Source organism: Anser anser, assembly GCF_964211835.1.
Source record: "Anser anser genome assembly, chromosome: 4".
In the NCBI taxonomy this organism is placed as follows: domain Eukaryota; kingdom Metazoa; phylum Chordata; class Aves; order Anseriformes; family Anatidae; genus Anser; species Anser anser.
This window is the reverse complement of record NC_139724.1, coordinates 32449275-32477122: the sequence shown is the minus strand read 5'-3', so window position 1 is coordinate 32477122 and position 27848 is coordinate 32449275. Positions and strand designations below refer to the sequence as shown.

Genomic DNA, 27848 nt, shown 5'->3' with positions numbered 1-27848 from the left:
AAATTTTGTCCATGAAATATATTTTACCTTATACTATGCATTTTAATTCGTTTTGCAAAACACTTAAACTACTTTTCTTAGGAAGGATGAAGATTAGCATCAAGCAATACAAAATGTATTTGAGGCTATAACAGGGCTATATCAAGTAAATTGTTAATAACAAAAAAACACCCAAGCCATAGACCCAAGAAAACACTTGAATGCTACTTGAAATTGAAATATTGCTTCAGAGTACACAGCAAATTAATTTTGTTAATCCTGGAAATAGTTGGTCTTATCTTAGATCAATATACTTGTGTTCATAATGGAGCGCAGACATACATGTCTGTTGCGAATCAAAGTTCGTAGCAAAATCTCTATCTGTGAGTTCCAACGAGGGCAGTAGAGGATTAACAACATCAGACTGGGTGAGTTAAGGAGTAGGAAGTCACTGCTCTGTTTAACAGAAAAGTTAGCAAAGTTCTTGATTATTTTTTTTCTTATAATTTTTTATCTCAGGGTGACTGCATTGCCAAATATTGGAGAAACAAAAACTGTTAGACTCCTTGTTGCTCTGAAATGCCTTCTTACCATTCAAGAAACCTTTCTGAGGTGCCTGACATCAGCATTTAAGTACTGAATTCTTCAAGCTTTATTCAGGCAAAACTCCTCTTTTGAGGGTCAGCAGAGCTCTGATTCCCCTGAGAAAGACCTCTAAACTTTTGCCCTTAGTTGTAAATAGAAATGTTTTCTGCATGTGACAAAGTACTTACCTACTTATGTGGCTTAACCCATGGACAACATGCATGAGAAATAGACAGATGGGTTAGACTGTGAGAGAAGTAACTTCTGCTAAAACATTTTGTCAGCATTTAGTAAGGAGGGAAGTATTTTTCTTGGTTTTGTGGTTATCTCAAGTGTGAGGGACTGTTAGTTGTCTTTGAACAGATAAGAGAAATATGCGAAAATGGATTTCAAAAATGCTGCTAGATGTGGTTCTGGGAGAACGGAATTTGAATTTACCGTTTGCCCTAGCTTCGAAGAGAATTCTTCTGTAGATTTAAGATGTTTATTAAATGAAAACAATTTCCTGATAAACAGATCATGGAGGATAAATCAATTAGGGTAATAATACATGAGAACACCAGAACACTATCTTGAACCATTTTTGTTTAAATGGAGACTGTCAAGGACTGTTTGTGTGAAATGTTGACGACTTGTACATCTTACATAGTTTGAACACCATCACATTTCAGCCTTTGAAGAAACACTTTTTGTTTGAATTGCAGATTCAATAAAATTATTTTTTAAAAAAAAAGTTATATCTATGGTGTACAGAGTACGGTAGGCTTGTTCAAAATAAGGAATGAGCCTTAAGTGGACTCTTTCAGATCCTCTTCTGATGTAGTTGTTTAATCACAAATAATATTCCTCGGTTAAATAAATATACCATTTAGTATTACCTGGCAAGTTTCATTGCACATTTCTGCTTGCTTTTTTCATGGAAGTGAGTATGGAAAAGATTGAGCATTGAGCTCTTAACAAACCTCTTATGTTAACTCATTTATTGTATATTTTTACCATTTCAATGATTCTTCACTGGTACTACATGAAACTTATGCTAGACGAAGCTTACAATCACTTTCAGCTCGTGTGAAGATTTCAGTAATTCTCTGTAGACAGAGTGGAGTTGAAGGTGGTGACTGCCTGAGGCTGGGTTTATATCATTACCTGCCACAGTTCACAAAGTGCACATCTACCCATGCCTTAATAGTAGGTACACTTTAAATTGAACATACCACTGTGTTAAATTTAAGTATAATTCCAACATTCATCGGTATTCTGAGAATGAATTTAAATTAACAGGTGGTGTTACACTGGTGAATACTTCTTAATATGCCTCTGGCCAGTACACCATATGTGGCAAACCTACAGCGTAACGTCTTAGTATTGGGTCTTTTACTCTCTAAAATTAAACAAAAAACAGCAGTTATGTGCTATTCTCAGCAGAAGCAGTAATGATACAGACAAGGAAGACTGACGGATTTTCAAATTGCATTGACAGACAATTACAGACAATTGAAGGTTGTCCAGCATATTTGATTTCCAAGATCATTGCTTCACTTCCTTAAAGTTTGACTTTTTAATGCATTAGACAGAAAATGTGATGACTCTGTGCCCTGGTCTTGAATTTTCCTTTTAAAAAAAAAAAAAAGACAGACAAAAGACAATTTTAGATGTTTGTCAGCTTCTTGTGGCTGCTACCAACAGTTGTTTCACCAGAAACTGTGACAGAAAGCAGGGAGAATGCCACTTCCATTGTATGAATGTTCGCTCTAATGGGAATTCTACATGCAAAGCAAGAGTGTAGGTGGATCTGTTACAGATATTGGCATGGTGGTGCCAGGAGAGCTGATATGTCCAGAGGGAAGTTGGATCAGAAGCAAAACAGGTTGGAAATGCCTGGATTCTCTCTCTCTCTGCCTAAAAAAAAATAAATATATATATATATTATATATAAAACCTACGTTTCAAGTTTCAGTATTAAGCTACTATCAGTGAATAACTGAAACTTGGTGGCAAGGTGAGCATTTCACCTCTCTCCTTTTGGGAACAGAAGCTAGGTGGTGGCAGCCTACTACTTACTAATCAAGAATTGCAAGAGGTCTGTAGTGTATAACTAAACCATCAAACCTTGTTTAAGGTTTCAACATGATTGAATTTCTGGATTTGGGCATGAATGGGATTGCTTTATTTTCTGATAGATAAATGGTTAAAAATAATACTTTGTGTTCAGTAAAGTGCAATGATACTCAGTGTTCATGAAGACTTGAAAGTCTAATGTTCCAGACAAGTTTAAAAAATAAAAATGAAAATTCAAGACTGCCTTCCTATAGTGTATGCATTTATGACCATGAAATATCTTTTCTTATAAACACTAAGATATTTACAAAATTAGCTATTTGAGAAAGAAATTTGTTGTTTTCATCTATGCAACTGAATAAGGCACCTTCATAGCAGCACCTATGAAAGTGAGAGAGACACATTGTCTTGAAAGGGACTTTAAAATTGTGACTGTTTTCTACAGACAACTAATCATCAAGACATCAGTAGCTGCATGTGTTTTCCACCTGCACTGGAAGCAGAAAGATCTGTGTGTTAAAGGAAAAACAGTTGTCAGCTAGTTAAGAAATAAGTAGCTGCTAAGCCACCTTCACAGATACCACCTTGTTAAAATGGAGATGAATTTTCATATTCAAGGGTGGTGGAAGTTGGGATTCGTGACACAGTATTCAGCTGTATAAAGGTAAAAGAGATCTAGAAGAAAGGTTAAAAATGATCAATTTTTGTGAATTTTGCGCTGGCTTCACAACTTGTCCTGTAGGTGTTCCAGTGGGAAGGAAGCTTTGAATTTTTTTTTCAAGAAAGTACTACAAACAATGCAGAACGTGTACACTTTAAAGGCAATTACTTCAAAATGTACCGTTATTTGTAGCTATCATTAAGATGCATTATTTCTTTTATATTGTATAGATCTGCCAAGTGGTCCTCATACTTATCGCTTAGAAGATCTTGCCTATACTAGAAGTGGAGACAAAGGAAACTCTGCAAACATAGGTATTTTTCTTTATCTTTCTTTCTAAAGTGATGTAAGACTTTCAAATAAGAGTTAGGCATCAAGTGCTCTTCTTAATTTTTGGGAAATCTCTTACATAACTTGATTATTTTATTACCTCAGTGCTCAAAGAAAATGTAATCCATATAAAACAAGGATTTTACTGATGAAATATCTGTAGGTCTATGTTCAGCAACTGTTTGAAATCTGGGGTATTAAATAATATCTTTATCATACCTCAAAGCTTCATTTAGGGTTGCAAAGATCAAGCATCCCAAAGTTAGGAGAAGCCTTCTTTTTAAGGTTTCCTTTACATGTTAGTTGCTGCTACTTCCTGTATATGTTATGTAATGTAATTTCTTGGTTGTCTGAACGTGTATATCATCTCCACATGTGAATTTTATAACATGCGTATGGCTAAAACATCAATAATGTTAGGAAATACCAAAGTTGTTCTTACATGTAAGAGAGTGTTTTTAATTAAATTGTTAATCCAAATGGTGTATTTCAGTGTGAAGTCTTTACATGTGATTGTGGTGCTTCTTGCATTGTTTAATAATTCCTTCTATTCCTTACTTCTGCATGCAACAATTGGCTCTCTTACTTGTTGGAAGATGAGAGCGTGTGGTGTTCAAAGCTCAGTATGAATTAAAAGGTGCGTTTGGGATTTGATTTGCTATCAGCTGTCATGCTAAAAACTGATAGTTTGTTCATTTATATTGAAGGAATACAGTTCTCTTGTCCTTGTTTTTGAAACCTTTTTTGGCTGAAGAACGAAGGATTTTTTTTTGGTTTTTGTTCAATTTGTAGTTGACCATTATTGCAGTATATCATTTGCGAATCATAAACGATGAGTACATTGCTAATAGACTTCCCCAGATGTAAAGAAACTAATCCTTTATTAAGGAACAACAGCAAACTTGACCTATGAGATGAAATTAATGTTGAAGTTCTCAGATAAAAAGATCTGTGACGCAAATCTGCTTTCCTGATCACGCTGTGGAACCTTGGCTTCAACATACAGTTATCCGAAGCTTATCAAAGCATACTTACAGCAATAAAAACTTAATTGTAATTTCTTACACTTAATCAGTAGTGGGGCAAGAACCAAAGCTTCAGTCACCATGCTCCCAGCTGATCAGATTATGCCTTGTTATGGTTAATTGCAATTACTTTTCTAAATCACGCAAGCCATTTAGGGGAAGAGAACTGCATGTGGGTTGTTCATTGGTATCTTGTTGATTTTTCTTCAGGTGTTTTCCAGTGGCAGGGACCACTTGCATCCAGAAAAATAATGGTTAATATCATGTAGTCTAGGAGCCTTCTTCCATGTCATGCTCCTCACAAACTCTCTGCTGACAGAGGGAAAGCTGTCATGCTACTTTATTCAGGAGATCATTAAAGAGGATCCATATGTACAGTTTCAGTTGAGAGGATGACTTCAAGTCAGTTTTGAAAGGATAACTACAATTTGGTTTCAATAGCTCATATTCTAACTAATGCTAATTATACCTAACAGGTGTCATAGCACGGCATCCCCTCTACTATCCATACCTAAAGAAAACTTTAACTGCTCAAGCCTTGGAGAACTACTTCCAACACCTTTTAGAGCGAGAAAAACCCGAAGAAGAACTAGTAACAAGGTGAGTAGCTAGCTGCGCAGTTCAGTTGTAAAATAGATACATGATGGTATCAGAAATTATTTTAAAGTATATTAACTTAAGTTTTGTAAACCTGTGTATATTTAACATTTTTTAAAGTGTGTCTTCCTTTATATTTTTTGAATAACAACCTGAGGGGTAGTCATGGGAAAATAAAATGAATGTATGAATTCGGTTCCGTCCTGAAGCTGGACAAAGGGAGTAAATCAGTTCAGTGAAGGCATTTCACAGAATTGTGGACTGGTTAAGAGGTAAAAAACCTCTGGAGGTTGTCTGGTCCAAACACCCTGCTCAAGGAGGGACACGCAGAGCAGGTTGCCCAGGACCATGCCCAGACAGATTTTGACAATCTCCAAGGAAGAGACTCCACAGTGTTCTGTTACCTGCACAGTACAGAAGTGCTTCCTGGATGGAACGTATTCTCTTCTATTTTGTGTGTGTTGCCACTCGTCCTGGCACTGGGCACCATTGAAAAGAGCCTGGCTCCATCCTCATTGCATCTTCTCTTCAGGTACCCTTCAGGTACACATTGACAAGATTGATGAGCCTCCTTTTCCCCCAGGCTGAACGGTTTTAACTCTCTCAGCCTCTCCTCATGGGAGAGATGCTCCAGTCCCTTAATCATCTTGGTATGACTCTGCTGGACTCTTTCCAGTATGCCTAGAGATCTTTTTGTAGTGAGGGGTCCCAGAACTGGACAGTACTGCAGATGTATTCTCACCAGTGCTCAGTAGAGGGGAAGGATTACTTCCCTTGACCTGCTGGCAATGCTTGACCTAATACAGCCAAGAGTATAGTTAGCTTCCTTAGCATCGAGGGCACATTTCAGTTCTCAGAATTAGTTTTAGTGTTAGGGTTATATTTTTGTTCTGTTCCTATACAAAATGTATCTACCAAACAGAAATCACTTACACTATCCTTTTGAGAAATGTATTTTTCAAATGTTTCTGAACCATTTGGAGACTGCAGGAGCCTTAGTAAAGGAAGCTTCCCAAGCTTCGGAGACACTGCAGACCTGGGAATTTGAAATCTCTAAAATACCATCTGAAAAATATGCATGCAACCAGTGTAGACTGGAGCCCCAGTTTACCTGATCTTCCATCAAAAACATGCCTTATTCTATCACTGTCTCTGCAAAACAATTTAAGAAATTCATTTACTTTAGGGAAAATATTCCTTTAAGTATCTTGCTATCACCTGCTTTTTTGCCACATACACCAAACCAGAATTTTAAGCAAAAAACACAGCTAATTTCTTAAAGTATGAAAGAGAATGCATCCTAGTCCTCTGCCAGTAGACAGCATACATAACATTTTTGTTTTAATGCTACCAAGGGATGATGCTCAGATCTTTCCTGGGGCCTGGCAAGTGAAACATACTGTTCTTGTAGAATGAGGTAGTAGTGCTCATCCGTATATGTCCAGCAAAGCAGTCAACAGGTTTTAAACTTCAGTGTCTCATTAAAAACCAACAAGAACTTCGATACTGCAACAAACTTCAGTCTTCTAAAACCTGTTTTGATATAAAGTCAATTATTCTGCAACAATGGACATTCTGCCAAAATCATGTATTTCTGTGGGTGCTGGGAAACTATTGTCTTTTTGCTTATTCAGAGAGCTTGAGTCAGAAGGGTGCATCTCAAAGCTCAGAATGTGGAACTATTTTAACTCTTGCTTTGTGAGTTGTGCTGTTCTTTCTCTTGATAAGCAGATCAATGCAGATCTCGCCGCTATTTCATAAGTGCTAACAAATCTATGAATCTAATGAATTCTAATATCAAGAAAGAATTGAATTTCCTCTGAAATGAGTGGAGAAAGGGGAAAAAAAGTCAGGCCTCCTAATTATACGTATAGAAATTGATTCATTATGGTTCCTTAATGCTGTTTATGTTCATAAATAAAAGTTGAAATATGCTTTGTCTGGGTAAAGCCAATTAATTTTGATTAATTAGATTATCTGTTCCTGGTTTTGGCTTCCTTTAATGATGTGATAATGGAGCTCTGTGAGTGAATTGAAAAACTACTTGGGGTGGGGAGGAGAATAGATTCTTCTGTGAAAAAGTTTAGAATTATAATGATTATGCTCACGTGCTTCAGACTCTGTAGATGCTTTTGAATTATTTATTTTTAGTTTTTACTGTAATAAAAAGGGCTATCCTATTCTTTCATTTGCCTTCATTTCAAATGTGAGTGGTATAAAAATGTATTATTTTTGATGTTAAAAACATACCAACCACAGTTCTGCCTCAGTATAGAGCAGAGATTGTCAGCCAGTTGCCTTTCATTCTTTTTCCTTAAGGCTATTTAAGTAGATATACCAAACCAGAGTAAAAGAGGGGATTATTTTTGATAGAGATCACTGAAAACTTGGAAGCTTCCAAGTTTTCAGGTAACAAGGTAACAAAAGATAATCATTCAGGGATAAAGACAAGTCTATGCAATTGCCTTCCCCCTCAACCCATGGAGAGTAACTGTTGAGATGTACAACAGTTAATCAGGGTTTTTCTGGTGCATAGCAGTGATGTGCAAGCTCAACATGAAAACTTAGACTAATCTAAGTGAAGCTAAGGAACAGAGAGTTGTATGCAGACAGAAATTGGCTCTAAGTTTAGAAAAGGATGTCAGTCTTGAATTCTGTATATGCACATACAAGTCTTCTGACAGGTACTGCCTTTAAAAATAACATCAATGCTACAGTAAGGTGCAGGGCATCCACAAGATCATGTGAAAGACTTTTTTCATGCATGTGAAAGACTTTTCTTTAGGCATTTTGCCCTCTCTCTAAGACTAGGTTATATGTGTGGTGTTGCATATACGAGTCTTTATAAATGGAGAGGTGGTCATTCTAAAGAAGTACTAGAGAGTGAATATGATTGGAAAAGGCAGAGTTCTTCAATAGATAAAACTTGACTAGCTTATTATATATCATTTGCCATATTGATAACTTTCATCTCTTAACAGCACTAGAATTATAGACAGTATCACAGACTTCTAGGTTGGAAGAGACCTCAAGATCATCGAGTCCAACCTCCGACCTAACACTAAGTACTCCACTAAACCATATCGCTAAGCTCTACATCTAAACGTCTTTTAAAGACCTCCAGGGATGGTGACTCCACCACCTCCCTGGGCAGCCCGTTCCAATGCTTAATAACCCTTTCGGTAAAGAAGTACTTCCTAACATCCAACCTAAAACTCCCCTGTCGCAACTTTCGCCCATTCCCCCTCGTCCTGTCACCAGGCACGTGGGAGAACAGACCAACCCCCACCTCTTTACAGCCTCCTTTAAGGTAACTGTAGAGAGCGATAAGGTCGCCCCCGAGCCTCCTCTTCTCCAGGCTGAACAACCCCAGCTCCCTCAGCCGCTCCTCGTAAGACTTGTTCTCCAGACCCCTCACCAGCTTGGTCGCCCTTCTCTGGACTCGCTCGAGCACGTCCATGTCCTTCCTGTAGCGAGGGGCCCAAAACTGAACACAGTACTCGAGGTGCGGCCTCACCAGAGCCGAGTACAGGGGCACAATCACTTCCCTAGACCTGCTGGCCACACAGCTTCTTATGCAGGCCAGGATGCTGTTGGCCTTCTTGGCCACCTGGGCACACTGCTGGCTCATATTCAGCCGACTATCAACCAATACTCCCAGGTCCCTCTCGGCCAGGCAGCTTTCCAGCCACTCATCTCCCAGCCTGTAGCTCTGCTTGGGGTTGTTGCGCCCCAGGTGCAGGACCCGGCACTTGGCCTTGTTGAACTTCATACAGTTGACCTCAGCCCATCGCTCCAGCCTATCCAGATCCTTCTGCAGAGCCTTCCTGCCCTCGAGCAGATCGACACATGCACTTAGCTTGGTGTCATCTGCAAACTTACTGAGGGTGCACTGGACGCCCTCATCCAGATCATCGATAAAGATATTGAAGAGGACCGGCCCCAGTACCGAGCCCTGGGGGACACCAGTAGTGACCGGCCTCCAACCAGATTTGACTCCATTCACCACAACTCTCTGGAACCGGCTATCCAGCCAGTTTCTAACCCAGCGAAGCGTACGCCAGTCCAAGCCCCGAGCAGCCAGTTTCTTGAGGAGAATGTTGTGGGGAACTGTGTCAAAAGCCTTACTGAGGTCAAGGTAAACCACATCCACAGCCTTTCCCTCATCCACCAAGCGCGTCACTTGGTCATAGAAGGAGAATCAGGTTCATCAAGCAGGACCTGCCTTTCATAAACCCATGCTGACTGGGCCTGATTGCCTGCTTGCCCTGCAAGTGCTGCGTGATGACCCTCAAGATAATCTGCTCCATGAGCTTTCCTGGCACTGAGGTCAAACTGACAGGCCTATAGTTCCCCGGGTCTGCCCTGCGGCCCTTCTTATAGATGGGCGTCACATTGGCTAGCCGCCAGTCAACTGGGACCTCCCCCGATAGCCAGGACTGCCGATAAATGATGGAAAGCGGCTCGGCCAGCTCCTCCGCCAGTTCTTTCAGTACCCTCGGGTGCATCCCATCCGGCCCCATCGACTTGCGCACATCCAAGCTCCGTAGCAGGTCGCCAACCATTTCCTCATGGATAGCGAAGGCCACATCCTGCTCCCCATCCCCTTCCACCAGCTCAAGGCACTGGGTATCCAGAGAACAACCGGTATTGCCGCTAAAGACTGAGGCAAAGGCGGCATTAAGCACCTCAGCCTTTTCCTCATCCTTAGTAACTAGGTTTCCCCTCGCATCCAGTAAAGGATGGAGATTCTCCTTAGTCCTCCGTTTCACGTTGATATATTTGTAAAAGGATTTTTTGTTGTCTTTAACGGCAGTAGCCAGGTTGAGCTCCAGATGAGCTTTGGCCTTTCTAATTTTCTCCCTGCACAGCCTCGCTACATCCTTGTAGTCCTCCTCAGTGGCCCGCCCTTTTTTCCAAAGATTATAAACCCTCTTTTTTCTGCTAAGCACAAGCCGCAACTCTCTGTTGAGCCAGGCCGGTCTTCCTCCACGCCGGCTCGTCGTTGGGCACGTGGGGACGGACCGCTCCTGTGCCATCACGATTTCCTTCTTGAGGAGCGCCCAGCCTTCCTGGACTCCTCTGCCCTTCAGAACCGCCTCCCAAGGGACTCGGCCAACCAGCGTCCTGAGCAGCTCAAAGTCAGCCCTCCGGAAGTCCAATACAGCAGTTTTACTGGTTCCCTTCCTGGCCTCGCCAAGAATAGAGAACTCTACCATTTCGTGGTCACTCTGCCCAAGACAGTTTCCGACCACCACATCTCCCACCAGTCCTTCTCTGTTTGTGAAGAGAAGGTCTAGCGGGGCACCACCCCTGGTAGGTTCACTGACCAGCTGCGTCAGGAAGCTATCTCCCACGCTCTCCAGAAACCTCCTAGACTGCTTTCTCTGTGCCGTGTTGTGTTTCCAGGATATGTCCGGGAAGTTGAAGTCCCCCACGAGGACAAGCGCCGACGATTTTGCAACTTCTGTCAGTTGCCTATAAAACTCCTCATCCGTCTCCTCATCCTGGTTCGGCGGTCTATAACAGACCCCGACCAGGAAGCTAGCCTTGCCGGCCTTCCCGCGGATCCTAACCCACAGGGATTCAACCTTATCATTCCCAGCCTGGAGTTCCACAACATCAAAAGATTCTCTAATGTAGAGAGCCACGCCACCACCCCCTCTGTGCTGCCTGTCCCTCCTGAAGAGCCGATAGCCAGGCATTGCAGCACTCCAGTCGTGGGAGCGGTCCCACCACGTCTCCGTGATGGCAACCAAGTCATAGCCTGCCTGCTACAGCTTTCATCCTCAGTTCTGCAGTTATATATTTCCATTATATAGGATTGTATCTCTATTAAAACTTCTCGCAGATATACAGTTCTTTTTGAGGATTTTTGAAGAAACAGAATAAGAAACTTTTCATTTCTGGTCTCAGGTCAGTAGTTTAAGAAGGATTGCCCATTTATAGTGGGAGAACTTGCTGGTTTTGTCTTCTCTCTCTAAAGTATGGTTATCTTCTCTATCTTTTGAGAACATTCCAGTGCTCAGAAAAACAATATGACAGCTGATTCCTTTTTATGGGATATTTTTACTAGGAGCTGAAAAACAAAACTACTTTTTTGTGGGTACGGATGCTTTTAAATTAATTGATTTTTTTGTATGTGTATTTGTTATATGGGGGGAAAAAAACCTCATGTAGCTCTCTACAGTATATTTCATGTGCAAACATCTTTTTTATGTATTCAGCTTCTGCTTTTCTCTTACAGGAAGAATGATGTCTTTTTATCAATATAAATGCAATAAACAATTTTTATAACATAATTTCTGTGTATTTTTAACAGGAAATTTACAGGGAAACATAACTTCTTTGAATAAGTATGGACAGCACTTTAAGGGAAGTAGTTAAGCAGTCCCCCCCCATTGAGCATAAGCATAGGAGTTTAGCTACAACAGTGAACTTTCATTATATTATTGGTTTCTGTCACAGCCTTATTCTTTGAAAAGTTTGTTTTCTGTGCTTTTAAAAAGCAGCTCTTAAACATTATGTAATTGTGCAATTCAATCAAAAGCTTTTCTTTTAGATCTCACTCAGTTTAACTTAAATTGTTTAATGATGTTGGGTAAATGCATGGCAACGTGATTGGTGTACTGTTGCTGCTTAAGACTATTATGATGGTTGTTTCTTTGTAGGTTTTTCAGAGTAAAATTTACAGTCTAGTGTTTTGGTAGACCTCTAGTTCTCATAGCATATCGTCATTTGTAATTTGCATAGGGTTTTTTAATTGAAAAATTTGCAAGGTTATCTGATCTGGTGGTTGATTATATTATTAAATTTAATCAGTTCCATAGATGACTTATTGTTGAAATTGCTTTATTTTTCATATTCCTGTTGTCTGGTAGAGCACTGTTGGATTAAAAATATAAAATAATTTTAAAAAATAAAATCCTGCTTTCCCAGTGAATATGCCTTTTAAGCATGATAATGTTATTATCTGGCAACCAGATTTAAAGGCAGATTAACAGAATGAGAGCAGCAAATTTCTTGCTAATAACAGCTAATAATGTTAATAATAAAGAAGAATGAAAGAGTAGAATGAATAATGACAAATCATTTCCTGGGAGTTGGGTGCAGACATACTGATTGGTGCTTGCAAGAGCATAACGAGAATGAAGTATTTGCCAGGCTGTTCAACAGAATCATAGATTGACCACATTTGCTTCCACGAAAGGTTTAGGTCATCTCCCAAGGACACAAGGGCATGCTGAGCAGTGAGTATCACCAACAGCTGTAATTTTCACAGTGCTAAAAAGGGATTGGAGAAAAACCTCAGAATGACAGAATCAGCTGTACAATAGTACTTCAAGAAATTACATCTCTTTTGGAGGACAGATTTTGAAGAATCTGTTGCAAACGGAGGAAGATCAGATAGATGACTAAAGAAATACAGGCAGCGTTGGAGGAAATATGATTTAAACCGTAGCAGTCAAAACATTCAGAGCCATAGTAAGAGTTGGACAAGGTCTTTTTCAGTTACTCATATCTTGCCGATGTTCTGATGAAATCTTTTACTAAGGGGGAAAAAAGGAAAGCCATCAAGTCCTTAGATAAATAAAATATTGCAGGAAAGCAAAAACCAAGAAGCACTGGAAGAGTACAGGGAAGAAGACAAAACACTGAAAAACTATGAAGGTATAGGAAAATGGAAATACGATATAGACCTATTTATGGAATTTGAAATAGCTTTGTTAGGAAACCACAAAGCCATTTGACAAACTTGTACAAAAGTTTCTGAATTGGAGCTGCACTAGCCAAAAGCAAGGATGGAAAAATGCTTACAGAGGCAGGCAGTGGAACAGAAAAATGGTCTGTCACACTAAAATAAGATAATTTTATCTTAACAAAGCACATGGCTCCAGTAGAGTGTTGAAGTGTAGCTTTACTTGTTATTTGTTATAAAATCCTCTATGATTAGTTGTAAGAGTTTGAGTTAGTGACTCATGGTTATTTCTCAGTAATGGAGAGCATGACTTCCAAATCAGCGGGCAGACGTCAGCAAAAGTGAGTTCTGGGAACAACATGATTGTATTTTTTAGTATAGGAAGTAGGAAATATTAAAAATACTTCTGTCTATTTTGTTAACTCACACTGGATTTGAACCTCTTGCCTATGGAGCTTTCTGTATGGAGGAGGAGGAGGGATCCTCTTTTAAACCTGTTAAATACAGTTGATTTGGGGTAAGGGTGGGGAACAAGAAGTCAGGGAAAGCCATGGGTTAACCATCAGTTAACTTTTAGACTTGAGTCATCAGTGAGGATGCTACCATGAGCATCCAAATTTTTGCATGTTATCTTTTGCTTCGTGTGCCGTTCAGGTTTTTTTTGTGTGTGTGTTTTCCTCCAAAATCTCCTGGAGAGAAAAGAGAAAAAAAAAGTAAACTTTATTTTACAGGTACGAGTTGCCAGGAATCCATGGATTAAATTTTGTTCTGAAGAATTCCCTTGGTGGTGGTGGCATAGCATCCCTGAGAAGTGACCCACAGGCATGTATTGATTTAATGCACTTATCTTTTGTGACTAGGTATCCCACAGTCTCTTCCAGCTTTATGAGCTGGAACAGTAAGCTCTTGTTTTTGACTCTTTAGTTCCTATTCATTTCCTATTAGTATACATTATCTACTTCATTGTTTTAAGGTTTTAAAACAGCATAGTGAAGTAGAGAGATGATTTAGAATATCTGGTGAAAAAGATATGTACAAGATAACCGATCTGAAGATTCTATTAATAGTTTGTCCTTACCTGTGGTTTTAGATGTACCAGGTAAATAAGCTTTTTTAAAGGCTGTTTTGGAGAATATCAACTTACTGCACAGTTGTGATAATGTTTTTCCTAGTACACACAGGAACTGTGTACTGACTCCTCTAGCTTAAACCATGACTAATATAGTTAAATTATTATTAATATAAATCTGAAAGAGAAAAATACATGCATAGGAGATCTTTTGTGTTGACCACATTATGCGAATATAAAATTATTTTTTTGTAAATGTAAATTTTGAATATTAAATATTTGAAACATCTAAACCTGATGATGAGATCTCTTAACATGGCAGTCCTATAGCTACAGTAAAGCGCAGTTCTACCACCACAGGCTGAGAAATGCTCAAGTGTACAAATAATCTCAGGGTAGTCAATAGGTTTGTTCACAAAGTGAGGTGATGCTAGGTATGAATTGCATAGCAGAGTTGAATAATAATCAATAAATTGATTTTAGCAGTAGGTAACAAATTGAAGGAACTATTCAATCTTAAGAATTAAATGCTGGAAGACTTAACTGTGTAGTATTTCTTGTTTGCCTCACTTGTGAATTTATGTAATTAAATGAAAAGGTAAATGTAGCATATGGAAAAAGTATAATTTGAGTGAATATATAATTCAAGTCTCGATTAAAAACTCACCCAAAATCTCTATAAAGGTATGTAGAGGTAAATACACATTAAACATGTAAAACATGCTGAATTCTTACACTGATGAAAGGACTCTTACACTGATATGAAAAAAAAAATCCCATATTAAACTGTTTTGATTTACAGAGGTTATATATTTAAATAGAATGATGAAGTGTTGGTTGTTGTTTTTCTTACAGGGCAAAGCACTTGGGCAGATGCTGCTGGATTTCCAGATTAAAAATGTTCCTGATTTAAAATCACTGATAGAATAACAGGTGTTTGATACATATATTTTTAACACTGAGTAGTATACAAAATGTTATAAAGAAGAACTGGCTTCTTAAGTCAGACTTATAAAAGCCACAGAGGGGAAATCAGTGACAGTTCTCTCTGAGGCTTAGCTTAAATGGCACAGATTAGCAACTCTTTTGAGTAATAGCAGACTAATAGCTTTGTCTGTGACTGATAACATTTCCTGTCTAGATAATACATTGGATGAAGAATTAATTTATTTCCTGTAAAATAGAATTAAACAAATTGCAACATTTAATTATGAGACAAGATAATCTTTGTTCCATGATGAAAATTGCCTCCTGTTCCGTTCATCTCTTTTCCTTCTCTAAATCTTTATTTAAAAACTAAATGGACCAATATAGTTGAACTCCTGTCAACTGTATTTGACCTGCGCATAGAGCGAAGTTAGGTAACCTGATGTGCGTCACTAAGAAGTTAGCACTGGAGAACAGCTTTCCCTATAGAATCACAGAACCACTAAGGTTGGAAAAGACCTCCAAGATCACCTGGTCCAACTGTCCCCCTACCACCGATATCACCCACTAAACCATGTCCCTAAGCACAAGGGCAGTATAGGGCAGTAAAGAAATGTAATCGTTACCATTTCATAGTGACCGATAGTAAATACTGACCTTTGCTGGTGATTCACTGAACTGCCAGGACTTTGTCCAATTAATGAGATTACTTTACTGTAATTTCCAACATCTTACTAATGAATCCATCAGTTAAAAAGCACTAACCAGTAACAAATTGCGATTCTTGGCAAGGGAATCAATTGGAAAATGCAGACAGGAGAATGGTGTGAGCTACGCTATCTGCTCACTCTCTCTTGTGATGAGGCAGTCCTAGCAGGGAGAAGGGGGGACCAGGCAGTGCAGGTGTGCCTTGTTTTCTTTCAGGCCTGCTAAGTGTTCATTTTGCGTACCAGAGTCCTGTCTGGATTAAGTCTATTTGGCTGTCATTTGCATTGGCTTTCCCACAGAATGGTCCGCAAGCCTTCCACAGAAACGTTTGTCTCCTGCTGTGAAGGAATGAAGTGCACTCTTGTTTCTGTTCTGACTGACAGTTACCACCTCTGCATTTCCTTTTTTGCATCCAGCCTTCTCCCTAGCAGCAAAATATTACTACCATGTTCAAACTAGGATACTCCTAGACTGTTTCACTTACATAAGCAGAAACTCTTAAGATTCTTGTCATGCTGCCTATGACAATATCAGGATGCACATTCTCTCCCAATAGCTGTCTGTATTTCCTCCACAGAAGCCATATGAATATTACTCTGTATGTTCAGACATATTTTATTCAGAAGTTAATCTTCCCCTTTATTTTGGGGAGACTGTATTACTTGTTTAGTGCTGACAATGAGGTGTTACTAATAATATGGAAAAAATATGAAAAGTATTTTGTAAACCAAAACTCTCTTCAACTTTACTAAATCTCAGTCTGTGCTATTATTATTAATTTCCTTGCCTTTTGATTTTAATGAGGACTGCACAAGGAATTGTTCCCACTTTTTTCTGTGGTTTTGTTCATTAGACTTGAAGGTATAAGTGAAAGCTTTATCCATCTAAACATGTTACTCTCTTAGCCACTTGTAAGTTCTACCTGTGTATTCAGCATGGTTCAGTCTATTTGTCACGAAATGAGTCAGTTGCAGAAAAGTATCCAACTTTATAATTTTAAAGGGAAAAGGCTGTGCTGTTTTTATCATGTTTACATTCATTGTTCATTCAGAAAACTTGTTAATAATTTGGAAGCCTGTTAGTTTAGCAAAACATACAAAGGTATTGAGAGGAAATTAAAAAAAAAAAGTGATAGACCTCAATAGCAAACCTACAAGGATAAAAAGGCTACAATAAATATATGTAGTTTACTGTATATGCTGCTTACGTGACTCTGTAAATGTGTATGCAACTGTTTTAGAATTAAAGTATACATTTATAAGTATTAATTTGTTCAAGTCATTTAAGTTGTTTCTTCTCCTGGAAGACAGTGCTACTTAGTTCAGAGGTTCTTAATGTTCTGTTTGGGGGTTGTTTCACTTACTTGCAATTTCATGCTTTGCCTTGTTGGTTCCCTTCTTCCTTCAGATTTTCTCTCTTCTGTCCCTGGTCTTTGTTAAATACAAAAACTGAAAAGAGCAATATGATGTTGTAGAGGGTTGGTCATTTACAGCTCTACAATAGAGTCTGTAAATTGTTTAAAAGAACTGTACGGTGTTCAAGTGGATTGGATATGGGAATACAAAGGGGTTTTTTATCTGTGGAATTGCCCTTTTGGATGCTGTGAAACCATCCTTCACAAACATGTTTTCTGTCCATTATTTCTTTCAGTGCACCAGCTTAAATCAAGTGGCATTGCCTTTCAGATACTTTTCTTGCAGAACATATCCTCCAGAAATCCCTATCCAAAGTTTTTATCCTCCTTAGTATGTTCTGAATTCATGATCCTGTACTTGTTCCAGCAATCCCAGCTGACCTGAAAGCTTGTTAAAGCTGCATTTGCTTGTTAATCTACAGTAGAAGCTGAGCAATTGAAAACAAAGTTTGATTAAAACAAATTGTACTGGAAGGTGAGCGTGCATGCAGCCAGCATTGGCTTAACTTCAATCAGTTAACAAATGCATTTCGCTTGCTTGTTAAACCAGGGCTGTTCCTCTTATAAGCAAGTACTTACCCTTCCAATTGCCTTTCTTTCCTGCTTTTTCCCTGTTGTGTTACCTGTGAGGGCAGGATGGAAATAATGACTACAATTCTAAAAACAAGGATCCTTCTGATGTACTAAGTTTTTAGTGTAATGGAAGCTGGCTCACACCTCTTACCTGGGAATTTGTTGTGCTGCTGCTCAAATGCAATACAAAACAAAGGCAGCATTTTTTTCAACTCCCAAATCTTCATTACTGTCTCTTATGTAAATCTCAAGAATAAATCATGGGGTCTATCATGAAATTGTTCTGTAGCAGCTAACAATCCAAACAAGTACTTTGTTTGCTGTGTTATATTTAACACTTCAAATGATTTTGCCAGCTTTGGGGCAATTTAATCTGTCTATTGAAGGTACAAAAGTTACAGCACAAAAGCGATCCAAGAGGATGGGAAAGAAGTCAGCCACTGGAGTCCCAGTTTGAGACAAAAAGTATGTTTTCAATTTAGCCATCTCCAATGAAACGATTCTTACACTAAAATATGTTGCTTTTTTTTTTTTTTTAACCTTTGAGCAGAGTAAAAAAATAATGGTAAGTATACATTTAAATTTTGTTTTGCATGGTGGCCATTTGAAAGAGGTGTTGCAACCCTTGGAATTTGACTACAGAAAATGGCGTGTAGGTTTTCCTTTCAATATTCTGAATGGTTTAATTCAGAAATGAGTTCGTTATTGTATTAAGCATAATTCAGAAATGAGTTTGTACTGTTTTGCATGCTCAGACAGTTTCAAGGTAGTGATGAAGCATTATTGGGATGGCGTTCGCTTGCTGCCACTGTGTGTGTGTTTAGCTGGAGGAGTGAAGCTGTTTCACAGATTTGTCGGCTGTGTGGTGCCTTTAGTGCTCATTGCATGGGGGTTTCTGAACCTGAAGGTGAGCAGTTTGGGGGGCAGAGAGAGACAAAGCTCATTAGTGCTTTGGGTATGAGGAAATTATCACTGAAGAAATGTCACATGTATCACCTTATTTCTTTGAAACCCTCCCATGCAGTAAGACTTCAAGTCTCCTCCTCATTGTGATTCCTCTTCTTCGGTTTCATCCTGGCTTCCTCTCTGGATTTACTTGAAATGGACCCTGGTGATTTTGGGGATTAAAGCTCACTAATGTTAAGAAAGCAAACAAAGGATGCCTCCAAGTAAAAGATCCAGTTAGGAAATAGCTGTTTCTGTCAGGGAGTTCAGCTGAATTCCTCTCCCTTCTGTTGTGTAGGACAGGCTTTTAATTTCTTCTTTTTCTCCAAAACCTTAAAAATGAACTGAAATGCAAAGAAAAAACTGTGCCTGTTTTTATTTACTTGGAGGCATGAGCAAAAGCCTCAGACCTTCCAAATATGTTTAAATATCTGGATTTTAAAAGATTTTAAGTAGCTGTGTGGCTGGTGGCTAATCCACAGGGTTCCTACCACCACCATGAACCACATCTACAAGGTATTTCCTCCTTTGTGAGTGGTGTGGGATGCAGTAGGGGGCTTGAAAGAGAGCTAAGCCTCTGTTGCATAAAAATTTGGCTGAGACTCTCCAGAGGAAATCCCAAATGCCTGATCCCATTGATTACAGGCCAGAGCCTCAGCACTTGTTACCAGTGGCTAAACAAGGTTACTGTGGACCTCTTGTTGCAGCTGAACCAAGCAGAGAATAACCTTGTGTTTCCCAGGAAGCTGCTCTTTCTGCTGGGAGCAAGAGGCAAGGGGGAGGGTGATACTAGTGCTCTCGTTTCCTGTTGATGAGCAGCGGGGTAACCCACACCCATGACATATTTTCTTTACTGGGGAGTGGTGGAAAAATCGCCCTGGGTCAATGATAAGCCACATCGTTCTTGTCCCCAGGATCCTCCCTGGGCCTTGGCTCAGGTGGTAGGAGGCTCTCACCTGCTGGGTCCTGCCTGTCCCCTCTGCCTTTTATTTGTGCTGGGGCTGTTTCCTAGGGAAAAGGGAAGGGATGTTGAAACTTTTTTTTTTTTTTTTTTTGCTGGAGTGATCAAAGGAGTCCTACTGCTCGAAGGCCTTACAGGCAGTGTCTTGGCCTTAAGCCACAGTGAAAGTGGATCACAGAAAGCGAGTGGGGAGCAAAAAGCAAATTGCTGTGTGAAATGGGTTTGTCTCCGGTGAGGTGGGATGGTATTAGACAGCAGTGTTGCTCCTGGTTCAGTGATATTACACGGGGCACTGCAGCAGCCACAGCCAACCTGCTGGAAGGCAGCGGGATGGGGAAAGCCACACCTTCAGCCCCAGCGGGTTGTCGGGGCCAGGGGGGCTGTGGCCGCAGAGAGCGGCTCCTCTGCGGGTTTCTTGCCAGGATTTACCCCTCAGATCCACGGAGGCTGCTTCCCCGGGGCCACCCGCCGCCCTGCGGCCCGGCGGGGCGGTCTCTCCCCGCTCGCCTCTCTCCGCTCGCCGCTGGCCCGGTGGGCTGGTCCCGGTGGCCGCCCCGCCCCGCCCGGCAGCCTAGAAAAGCGGGGCCGGGCGGCGGGGCCCTCTCGGCGGCGCCGAGGTGTCCCGCGGCCGGCCGGCCATGAAGAAGGCGGTGCCGCAGGCGGCTACGCTGCTGCTGGAGAAGCTGCTGCTCCTCGCACACCTCCGGCCGCTGCCCGCCGCCGACACCGACCGGGGGGAGCCGCCGCCGCCGGCACCGCCGCCGCCGGCCGCCGGGTGCTTGCAGCGGGGCGACCTGCTGGAGGTGCCGCGCACCCTCTTCGTCCACTTCGGCATCTACCTGGGCGAGAACCGCGTGGCCCACCTGATGCCCGACATCCTGCCCGCCCTCACCGACGACCGGCGGCAGATCCAGCGGGTGGTGACCAACAAGCGCCTCATCCTGGGCGTCGTCACCAAGACGGCCAGCATCCGCGTGGACACGGTGGAGGACTTCGCCTACGGCGGCAGCATCCTGGTCAACCACATGGACCGGCTCTTCAAGGACCGCCTGCTGGGCAGCGAGGAGGCCGCCCGCCGCGCCGAGAAGCTGGTGGGAGCCACGGCCTACAGCCTGCTCTGGAACAACTGCGAGCACTTCGTCACCTACTGCCGCTACGGCGCCCCGGTCAGCCTGCAGACCGACAAGGTAGGGGGGCGACAGGGAACCGGGGGGCGTAGCGGGGAGAAGCCCGTCTGGTGTTGCCTCCTGCCCCTCTAACCCTGCCGCCCTGCGTTTGTCTGCGTGCTTTTTTGCAGTTCTGCGAGACCGTGAAGATGATCATCCGCGACCAGAGGAGCGTGCTCGCCTCAGTGCTGGTGGGCTTGGCGGCGGTGGTCTGCCTGGGCCTGGCGCCCTCTACCACGCTGCCCACCATCCTCATTACCTTCTTGCTGTGGATGGCAGGCTGACAGCCTTCCCGAGGGCCCGCGCACGGTGCCTGTATATAGGATGTACACTACTGTATTTATAAAAGCACAAATTACTCACTGGCGTTGTGTAACGTTTCTTAACCTCGTGTGCTGTTTTCCAGGACCGCTGTGTCTGGCATACAGCACGCGAGGCATAGCTTACTGTGTAAGCCGAGTAATAGATTTCCTGAAAATCTCAGTTGGTACATTCTCATGCACCCTTAAAATCACTAAAAAGTAGGGGTGTGATGCAATTCTGCTCCTTGCCTGTAGCCATAATTGATTCTGCTGATATCCTTCATGTACTTTAATTTCTTAGCTGCATACCTGGGTGCCTCAGCTATTGATAAAATGGACAATGCAGTGCCACAAAGTGATGGATGTTGAGAACAAACTACTTGCCTCTTACTTGCCTTTGACAGATATGCTTAATATTCAAAAGTTACTGTCTTTTTTAAAATATCCTTTAGGGGAGGTACAAATAGATAAACTGCCTCTCTCTGATACCAAAAGCACCCCTCGCCTGGGTGCTCTGTGCTGCAGTAGTGCATCTGGCTGCGGTCCTCTGAGTTCCCTTCTAGGAAGTGCTCACAAATCTCTCATTTGTATTGATTGCATAAACACTCGCTACGTATCGAACAACTTTCAAGGAAAGCCTGCAATACCTCAGCATTCTGCTGCTGGGAGTGGTTGGTATGGCTACAGAGGGGTTCTCAGTGGTACGGGAGGAAAACAGTTTGCTTTTTGAAAGCTAGTGTCATATAAATATCAGAGATTTCCAGTCTTCCAGGGCATGTGTCTGGGAGGAGGAAGAAAACAAATATGAATGCCCATCTAGTTCCTACTTTCCCATAGCAATTGGAACTACATGGGTGCTGTAAAGCATCAGGCGTTGGTGCAGTTCCTGTGGTCACTGTATTGTTTTGGATATTGCCTTAAAACACGATGCCTCTTTGTGAAAGAAGGCATATTTTTATACTTGTCTGTTGCAAATAAGTTGTAAGCCAGCAGTTGGTGCTAAAAATCTCCAGTGTTTATGCCTTTTTATCAAGAATGTGTAAAGCTGGATTTGAAATCAAGTTCATCTAATTGTTTCAGTGCTAAAAAAAATACTGTTTTGTTGTCATTTTTCTTCAGCAATGTCTTAATGTATGCAGAGAAATTGTTCAGCTCCTGGAATGGCTTGCTATACATGCGATTACACATTCATGCACTATGCTCACCTTCTTTTCTAGTCAAAGGCAAATACTACGGTGTCTTCAGCAAGGACTCAAGCTCAGATTCACTTCTTTCTCAGCCGTGTTCAGTATCCTGATCAGCTCTGCTACCAAAATTGCCACTTTTTCCCATTTTTACAGTAAGACTCTGTTTAGCTATATTATAACCCCCCTTCTCCCTCCCCTAGACCTACAGCTGTTTGAAGATTGGGTTCTTGAACTGTGAGTCTCCTTGGCCGCTCTCTAATCGTCTTTCTTCTTCTGGCTCCTCTGCTATAACCGACAAAGAATGTAAAGACCGGGGTGAAATTCCAGTCTCATAGGAAACAACAGCATTATTGCTGCAGTCATCAACTGAGAGGGGATTTCAGCCTAGCTTTCAGGACACGATCAGTCTGCAGCCCAGCTCCAAAGCAGTTGGATATCAATTACTGTTGGGTCCTTGTAAACAGCTTCTGTTCTGCTTTCAAAGATTGTAATGCTCCACATAACCATGGCTGGTAACCTTTTTAAAGTTGAGGTGTTTTTTTTTTTTTTTAAATCTACATGAATTGCTTTTTCATAATGTATGCATTAGTAATATTTACGTTAAATTCCAAGGTGTTTTTTTTACTTGCTGTGCATAAGGTATGAACTGTAGTCACTACTGTAATTATATAAATAGAATTTATTCATTTGAAAATGTCTAATGGTCTCTTGATATGGCGTATAATGCTGTAGAATTTCTCTTACATATCCCAGAAGGGCAGTGAACAGTCCATTAACATGCAGTTACATGGTGTCTGATTACAGGTGGGCTTTTATTTTCCCCTTTATTTAGCTGGGATTTATAAGAATTCCAATAATTCTTATGATTCACTTATACAATAAACAGCGGGGTCATGACCAGTAACCAGATTGTAAGTGGGATTGTTGGAAGGCAGAGAAATATTCCTGCTCTAGGAACAGTTTTGCTGATGGTGTTGAGCAGGAAGCATTCGGATTAATCTTCGGGACTAAACTGGGATTTTCATAGGGGTCTCTACAAAAGAAATGAAGCCAGCTCCTTGTGGACTTACAGAAGCATTAGTAGAGAACTTTCCTTCAAAGCAAAAAGTTTTAAGAAGCTTATGAAATACTATGAAATAGTCTAGGCTATCCTGCTGGGTCTATTCATCAGAGACCAGTAATAGCATGGGCAAAGGCATAGAAGTTCAGCTGCGTGGTAAGGAGCTTTTCCTATCAATAGTAATTCTAGAAGAGATCTGGAAATTTTGTGAAAGTCAGGCATAAGTCAAATCAGTCATAGTCTGAGGGGAAAAACGACTAGCAGGCATGAATTCTCATGTTCAGCTCAGCGGGTGGTGTATGTGCTCTGAAATATTTTGGTAAATGTCAATGTCAACTTTTTTCTGTAATTACTTGAGTAAAAATAAGCACTTGCCCTAGGTGGAGCATTGCATTTCAGGCTTGAGCTCAAGCTATCATGCCATTGAAATGAAGGAGCTACTTATAAAAGAAAACCACGGAAAACTGTGGAGCAGCTCCGCTGCTTAAAATTGTGTGCATTTAAGAGCAGCATTGTTCATTGGTGACTGTAAGTGGTGGTGATGGGAAGTGTAAATCTGGAGCTGCAGGTCTTCTAGTGGTGGGGCTGTTTTGAAAAGTTGTGTGGTTAAGCCTGGATGTGTAACGGGGGAGTGTAACCATCACCCCAGTGCCACTGGGAAATGCAAGACATGGAGTGAAAAGGATAGATGTTTCACTTCGGGCTTTCCAAAGAAAACAAAAATAAAATGGGCATTCATAAGGCTCGAAATGTTTTTACAAAACGTGTGTTTAAAAGAAAAAAACAAAGTTGCTAAATGGAGAAAGCCATTAGAACACTGAGCTTTCTGTTTTTGTTTATTTTAGCTCGGAGCGTAAATGATTACTCATTTTGTGGGTGAGCACAGCAGTCATCTGCTGCTTGATTTCACCTTTGGGTCCTCCTGTGCTGAAGGAGAGTGCTACATCGAAATACCATTGAGGCTTTTAATAAAAACAAAATCATAGCAATACTTGCTGGGGGGGAGGGAATTAAACCTGTGTGACTTGACATCATCCAGACAGGTTTTAGAAAGCAAGCTGCATCTACAAGAAACATTAGAGCTGTGATCTCTACGTATTTATTGCATGTTCTCACATTAAATAAAGTGTCTCACACCACTGAAATATCCAGAACTGTGTTAGACGGTCATTAGCTAGCATCTCCTTTTACCATTGAAATTGAAAAGCTCTCAGGTGACACTCAAAGCCATTTGTGATGTGGGCTTTGTAATTGCTCAGGACTGATCTCGCTAAGCACTTAATTGCCGAGAACAGGCTTCCTGCTCTGAAGGGAAGATGCTATGGCTGGCTCTTTGCTGGAGTGCATTGCACTTTCTGGTAAGCGTTACAGAAAGCTTTCAGGATACTGCACTATAAAATAAACCATCTCCTCTACCGTAGGAATATATCACAAAGTATTTGAGGGCTGTTTTTTGGCATATTTTCTTAAAACTCAATTCTTGTCTGTGTATCATGCCATAGCTTCACTTCTGAAGTCAAGGGAACGCTTAGGGTACGGTCCTGAGTGCACAGAGGGTGAAGGGGAGGAAGTGGGGCAATCTTTAGGATACTTAAATCACAGTTACACTGACTGCAGCACAGCAGCTCTGTCTGGGACAGAACTGGCGGTTTTACACTTATAGCAGCTTCTGTCTCACAGGTTAGAAATCTTTTTGTGAGGTGCTTTGTAGATTGTTTGTTTGTTTGTTTCCCCATTTATTAGAGTACTTTATCAAGCCCTGTGCCCATGTTTTACTTGCTACCTCTTCTTTATAGCATATCTGTGAACTGGAAAAGAATCACTGTCTGCTCTGCGATAGTGTGATTTTGATCAAATCAGCTGCCCAGTCCCCTACAACTGCATCACATTCAGACTGGGCACCCAGCTTTAGGTGTTAAGGCAGTGAAAGTGGGGGTGGTAGGTAATGTAGGTTTTCTTTTACTTGCAAAGTCAGGGCATATTAAGCATGCTGGAGGACCAGTCAGTGAGGGCTGTGTGCCTGTGAAGACTGAGACGCTGCTTGGTTAGGCATGATGGGCACAATGTGTCTGCTCTCCTGTCCCCAGCTGGAGCTTAGGGGGCCTGAAATGGGGTTGTGTTAGGGCTGAGACTAAGGAAAGGCAAATTAAGCTGTTTAAATCGAGAATTGCACCATAAATGCCACAGGCTGTAATCTAAACTGCTCAATAAAATGGGCTAGAGTCCATCTTTTGACACAGTGGTGGTTCGCTGTGACTCATGCCTATATAGCAACACCCTCACCAGCACAGCGTGGCTGCGCCTCTCACAGCTCTTGGAAGCTCTCCCCCGGCCTGTGCTGTCCCAAGGCGAGCTCCAAGAGAGCACTACTTACTGTGGGCTGCATCTGGGATCATGCAAACAGCCAAGTAGTATGAACGACCACCACACGAATAGACAAACCTGTTCTATGACCTCCTTTCATTGATTAACCTTGCCAGAATTTTAAAGTAGACCTGGCTTTGCCCATTTGTTACCAAAAACCTTGAATTCCTTCATGGAGCAGCATTTGATTGGAAATAGCATTACAATTTTCTTAGGTGTGCAAAAATGTGATGTCTACAGCATTTCTGGGGACATGGGAAGCCTGGTCCTAGGACCTTCTCAGTCTGCCTCCAGGAGAATCACCAAACTTTGGATAAAACTGTGAGGTGGCTACCCTTCACCTTTCCTAATTTTATCTTATGATTAGGACAGCTGATGATTGAAGTACTTTTATCAGGTTGGGCAGCACCTGTGGCTCCGAGTTTGAAGGACAAAATGGCTCCCTGATCCCTCAGAGTTGGAGCGGGTTCTGTTGCGGCTCTGTGTGTTTGGCACCCCCAAGAGGGCTGTTGGTCCTCATGGTCCGTGGGCCCCAGTGAGGTTCTGAGTGGGAACCAGGTACCTAGGCTTAGTCAGGAACTAGAAATGCTAAGTTTGGGATGTTTTCCTACTTTGACACAATGTGAGCTTTCACGTAGAAATAAGGAAGAGCTATCAGGTTAGATCACAGGTTTGCTGCTTTGGTGTAGCAGGACTTTTTGGTAAAGTGTTCAGATACCTGCTGTAACTAACTATTGCCTTTAGTTTTTTTTCTCTTGCTCATTTTATTTTTTAAATTCTTTCCTATGTCTGTAACTGAGACAACAATCATCTTCCTGTCTTCTTGCCAGCTGCAAGACTTGGTTAATATTTCCATAAGGTTGTGAGTTTCTTGCATTGGACATACCAAACAAATGAAATACCTGGGTCCTTACCAGAAGGCAACCTTGTTGCTTGTGAAACCTGAGTTTTCTGTGAGGCTAAGGAGATATACTACTTTATATAATTAAGAATACCAGCAAATTAAAGGTTATGCTCTACTAAACTTGTCAAGCTACAATATTCTGTACAAAGCTAATGTTCTGCATAGTCTTATGCCAGACTCAGACTTGCACCTGTGTTCTTGCAGTTTTGTTGAGAATACCTGCACACTTCCACGTAGCACTACACAGAAGCACAGGGAAGAGTGGGTCTATTACTGCCACATAGTAGGAAAGAAATTAGTAATTAATTCTACTCGAAAATGGAGAGATGTGTGCGTAAAGGTAACGAGAGGTCTCCCACACCCCTGGTTGAAAGATTTAGGGAGTTAGGGTTAGGTGTTAAACACAGTAACTTTTGCTATTTCCATTTGTGAACAAGACTGTACTTAGCTCCAAGGAAATGCTCAGAAGCAGGGAGGCTCCTGGTTTCAACCACATGCATTCAGAGTCATTCTAAGCAATGTGTTCATGCACAGTAGAAGTAGCCCGGAGCCAATGATGGCATGGTGGCCTCCAGAATCTGAAGCGTTATAGCTGTGGAAAACACACAACTGCATCTAGCCTTAGGGGAAGAAGGCTATTTGGTTTGACATCATGCTATTGCATCTCTGTTGCTTGTGGAACCTGAACAGATACCCTCTCGTGATCCTGTCCTGTTTTGTAGTCATACCAGCTCGCCTGAAGTATGAGCTTAAGCTCTGATTCATGCAAATATGCCCCAGACTCTCAGTTCCATGCCAAACCTCATGTTATTCATGAGTTACTTTCCACAGGCTGTAGCTCAGCCAGTTTCCGAGGAGTCCTTCCTGAGGTATCTAACTCTTCCAAGTTTTGGAGGAGAAGACTGAATGCATTACTCACGGCTGAGAATCATCCCAGACTGGAAGGTGTGTAAGGCCTAAAGTATACTTGAAGATGTAGCCCACGACACAGTCACATTGCTGTGTCCCCTTCCTTAGTCTTCAACAAAGCTTGGGAAGCTCCTCTGGAAATCAAGGTGTGTAATAGATTAGGACATGACCTGGACAAACAGAGGTAAAAGTAACCTCTCCTCATCGAGCGCATCAGCCATTGAGCACTGACAAATGCATGGAAAAGGTGTGACACTTTATTTTCCTTTAGGTTTTACTCCCAACTTCTGTTGGCTAGCAGACTGCTTTGGTCACACCGTAAGAACAACTCAATTGTCATTCTAAATAGTTATTTGTATAATTTGATCATTTGCAGACCAGGGTTAGACTAGAAATGCCTTTCAAAAACTTGCCTGGAGAAAGCA

The 27848-nt window shown here is 41.4% G+C and overlaps 2 protein-coding genes across 2 annotated transcripts in view; both read left to right on the top strand.

Moving 5' to 3' along the window:
- Window positions 1–16918, top strand: part of LOC310898844 (uncharacterized protein) — a 62061-nt gene extending 45143 nt beyond the window's left edge. Inside the window, exons 17-20 of the mRNA XM_083834407.1 lie at window positions 3514–3597; window positions 5115–5238; window positions 13666–13756; window positions 14859–16918. Of these exons, the coding sequence (XP_083690533.1) occupies window positions 3514–3597; window positions 5115–5238; window positions 13666–13756; window positions 14859–14933 (374 nt within the window). The 3' untranslated portion in view covers window positions 14934–16918. The remainder of the gene's footprint in view (window positions 1–3513; window positions 3598–5114; window positions 5239–13665; window positions 13757–14858) is intronic.
- Window positions 16919–20101: 3183 nt separating this feature from the next.
- The window catches only part of LOC310898845 (putative RNA-binding protein 46), a 36798-nt gene continuing 29051 nt past the window's right edge, over window positions 20102–27848 (top strand). The window contains exons 1-2 of the mRNA XM_083834411.1: window positions 20102–20718; window positions 20829–20916. Coding sequence (XP_083690537.1) covers window positions 20170–20718; window positions 20829–20916 — 637 coding nt within the window. The 5' untranslated portion in view covers window positions 20102–20169. The remainder of the gene's footprint in view (window positions 20719–20828; window positions 20917–27848) is intronic.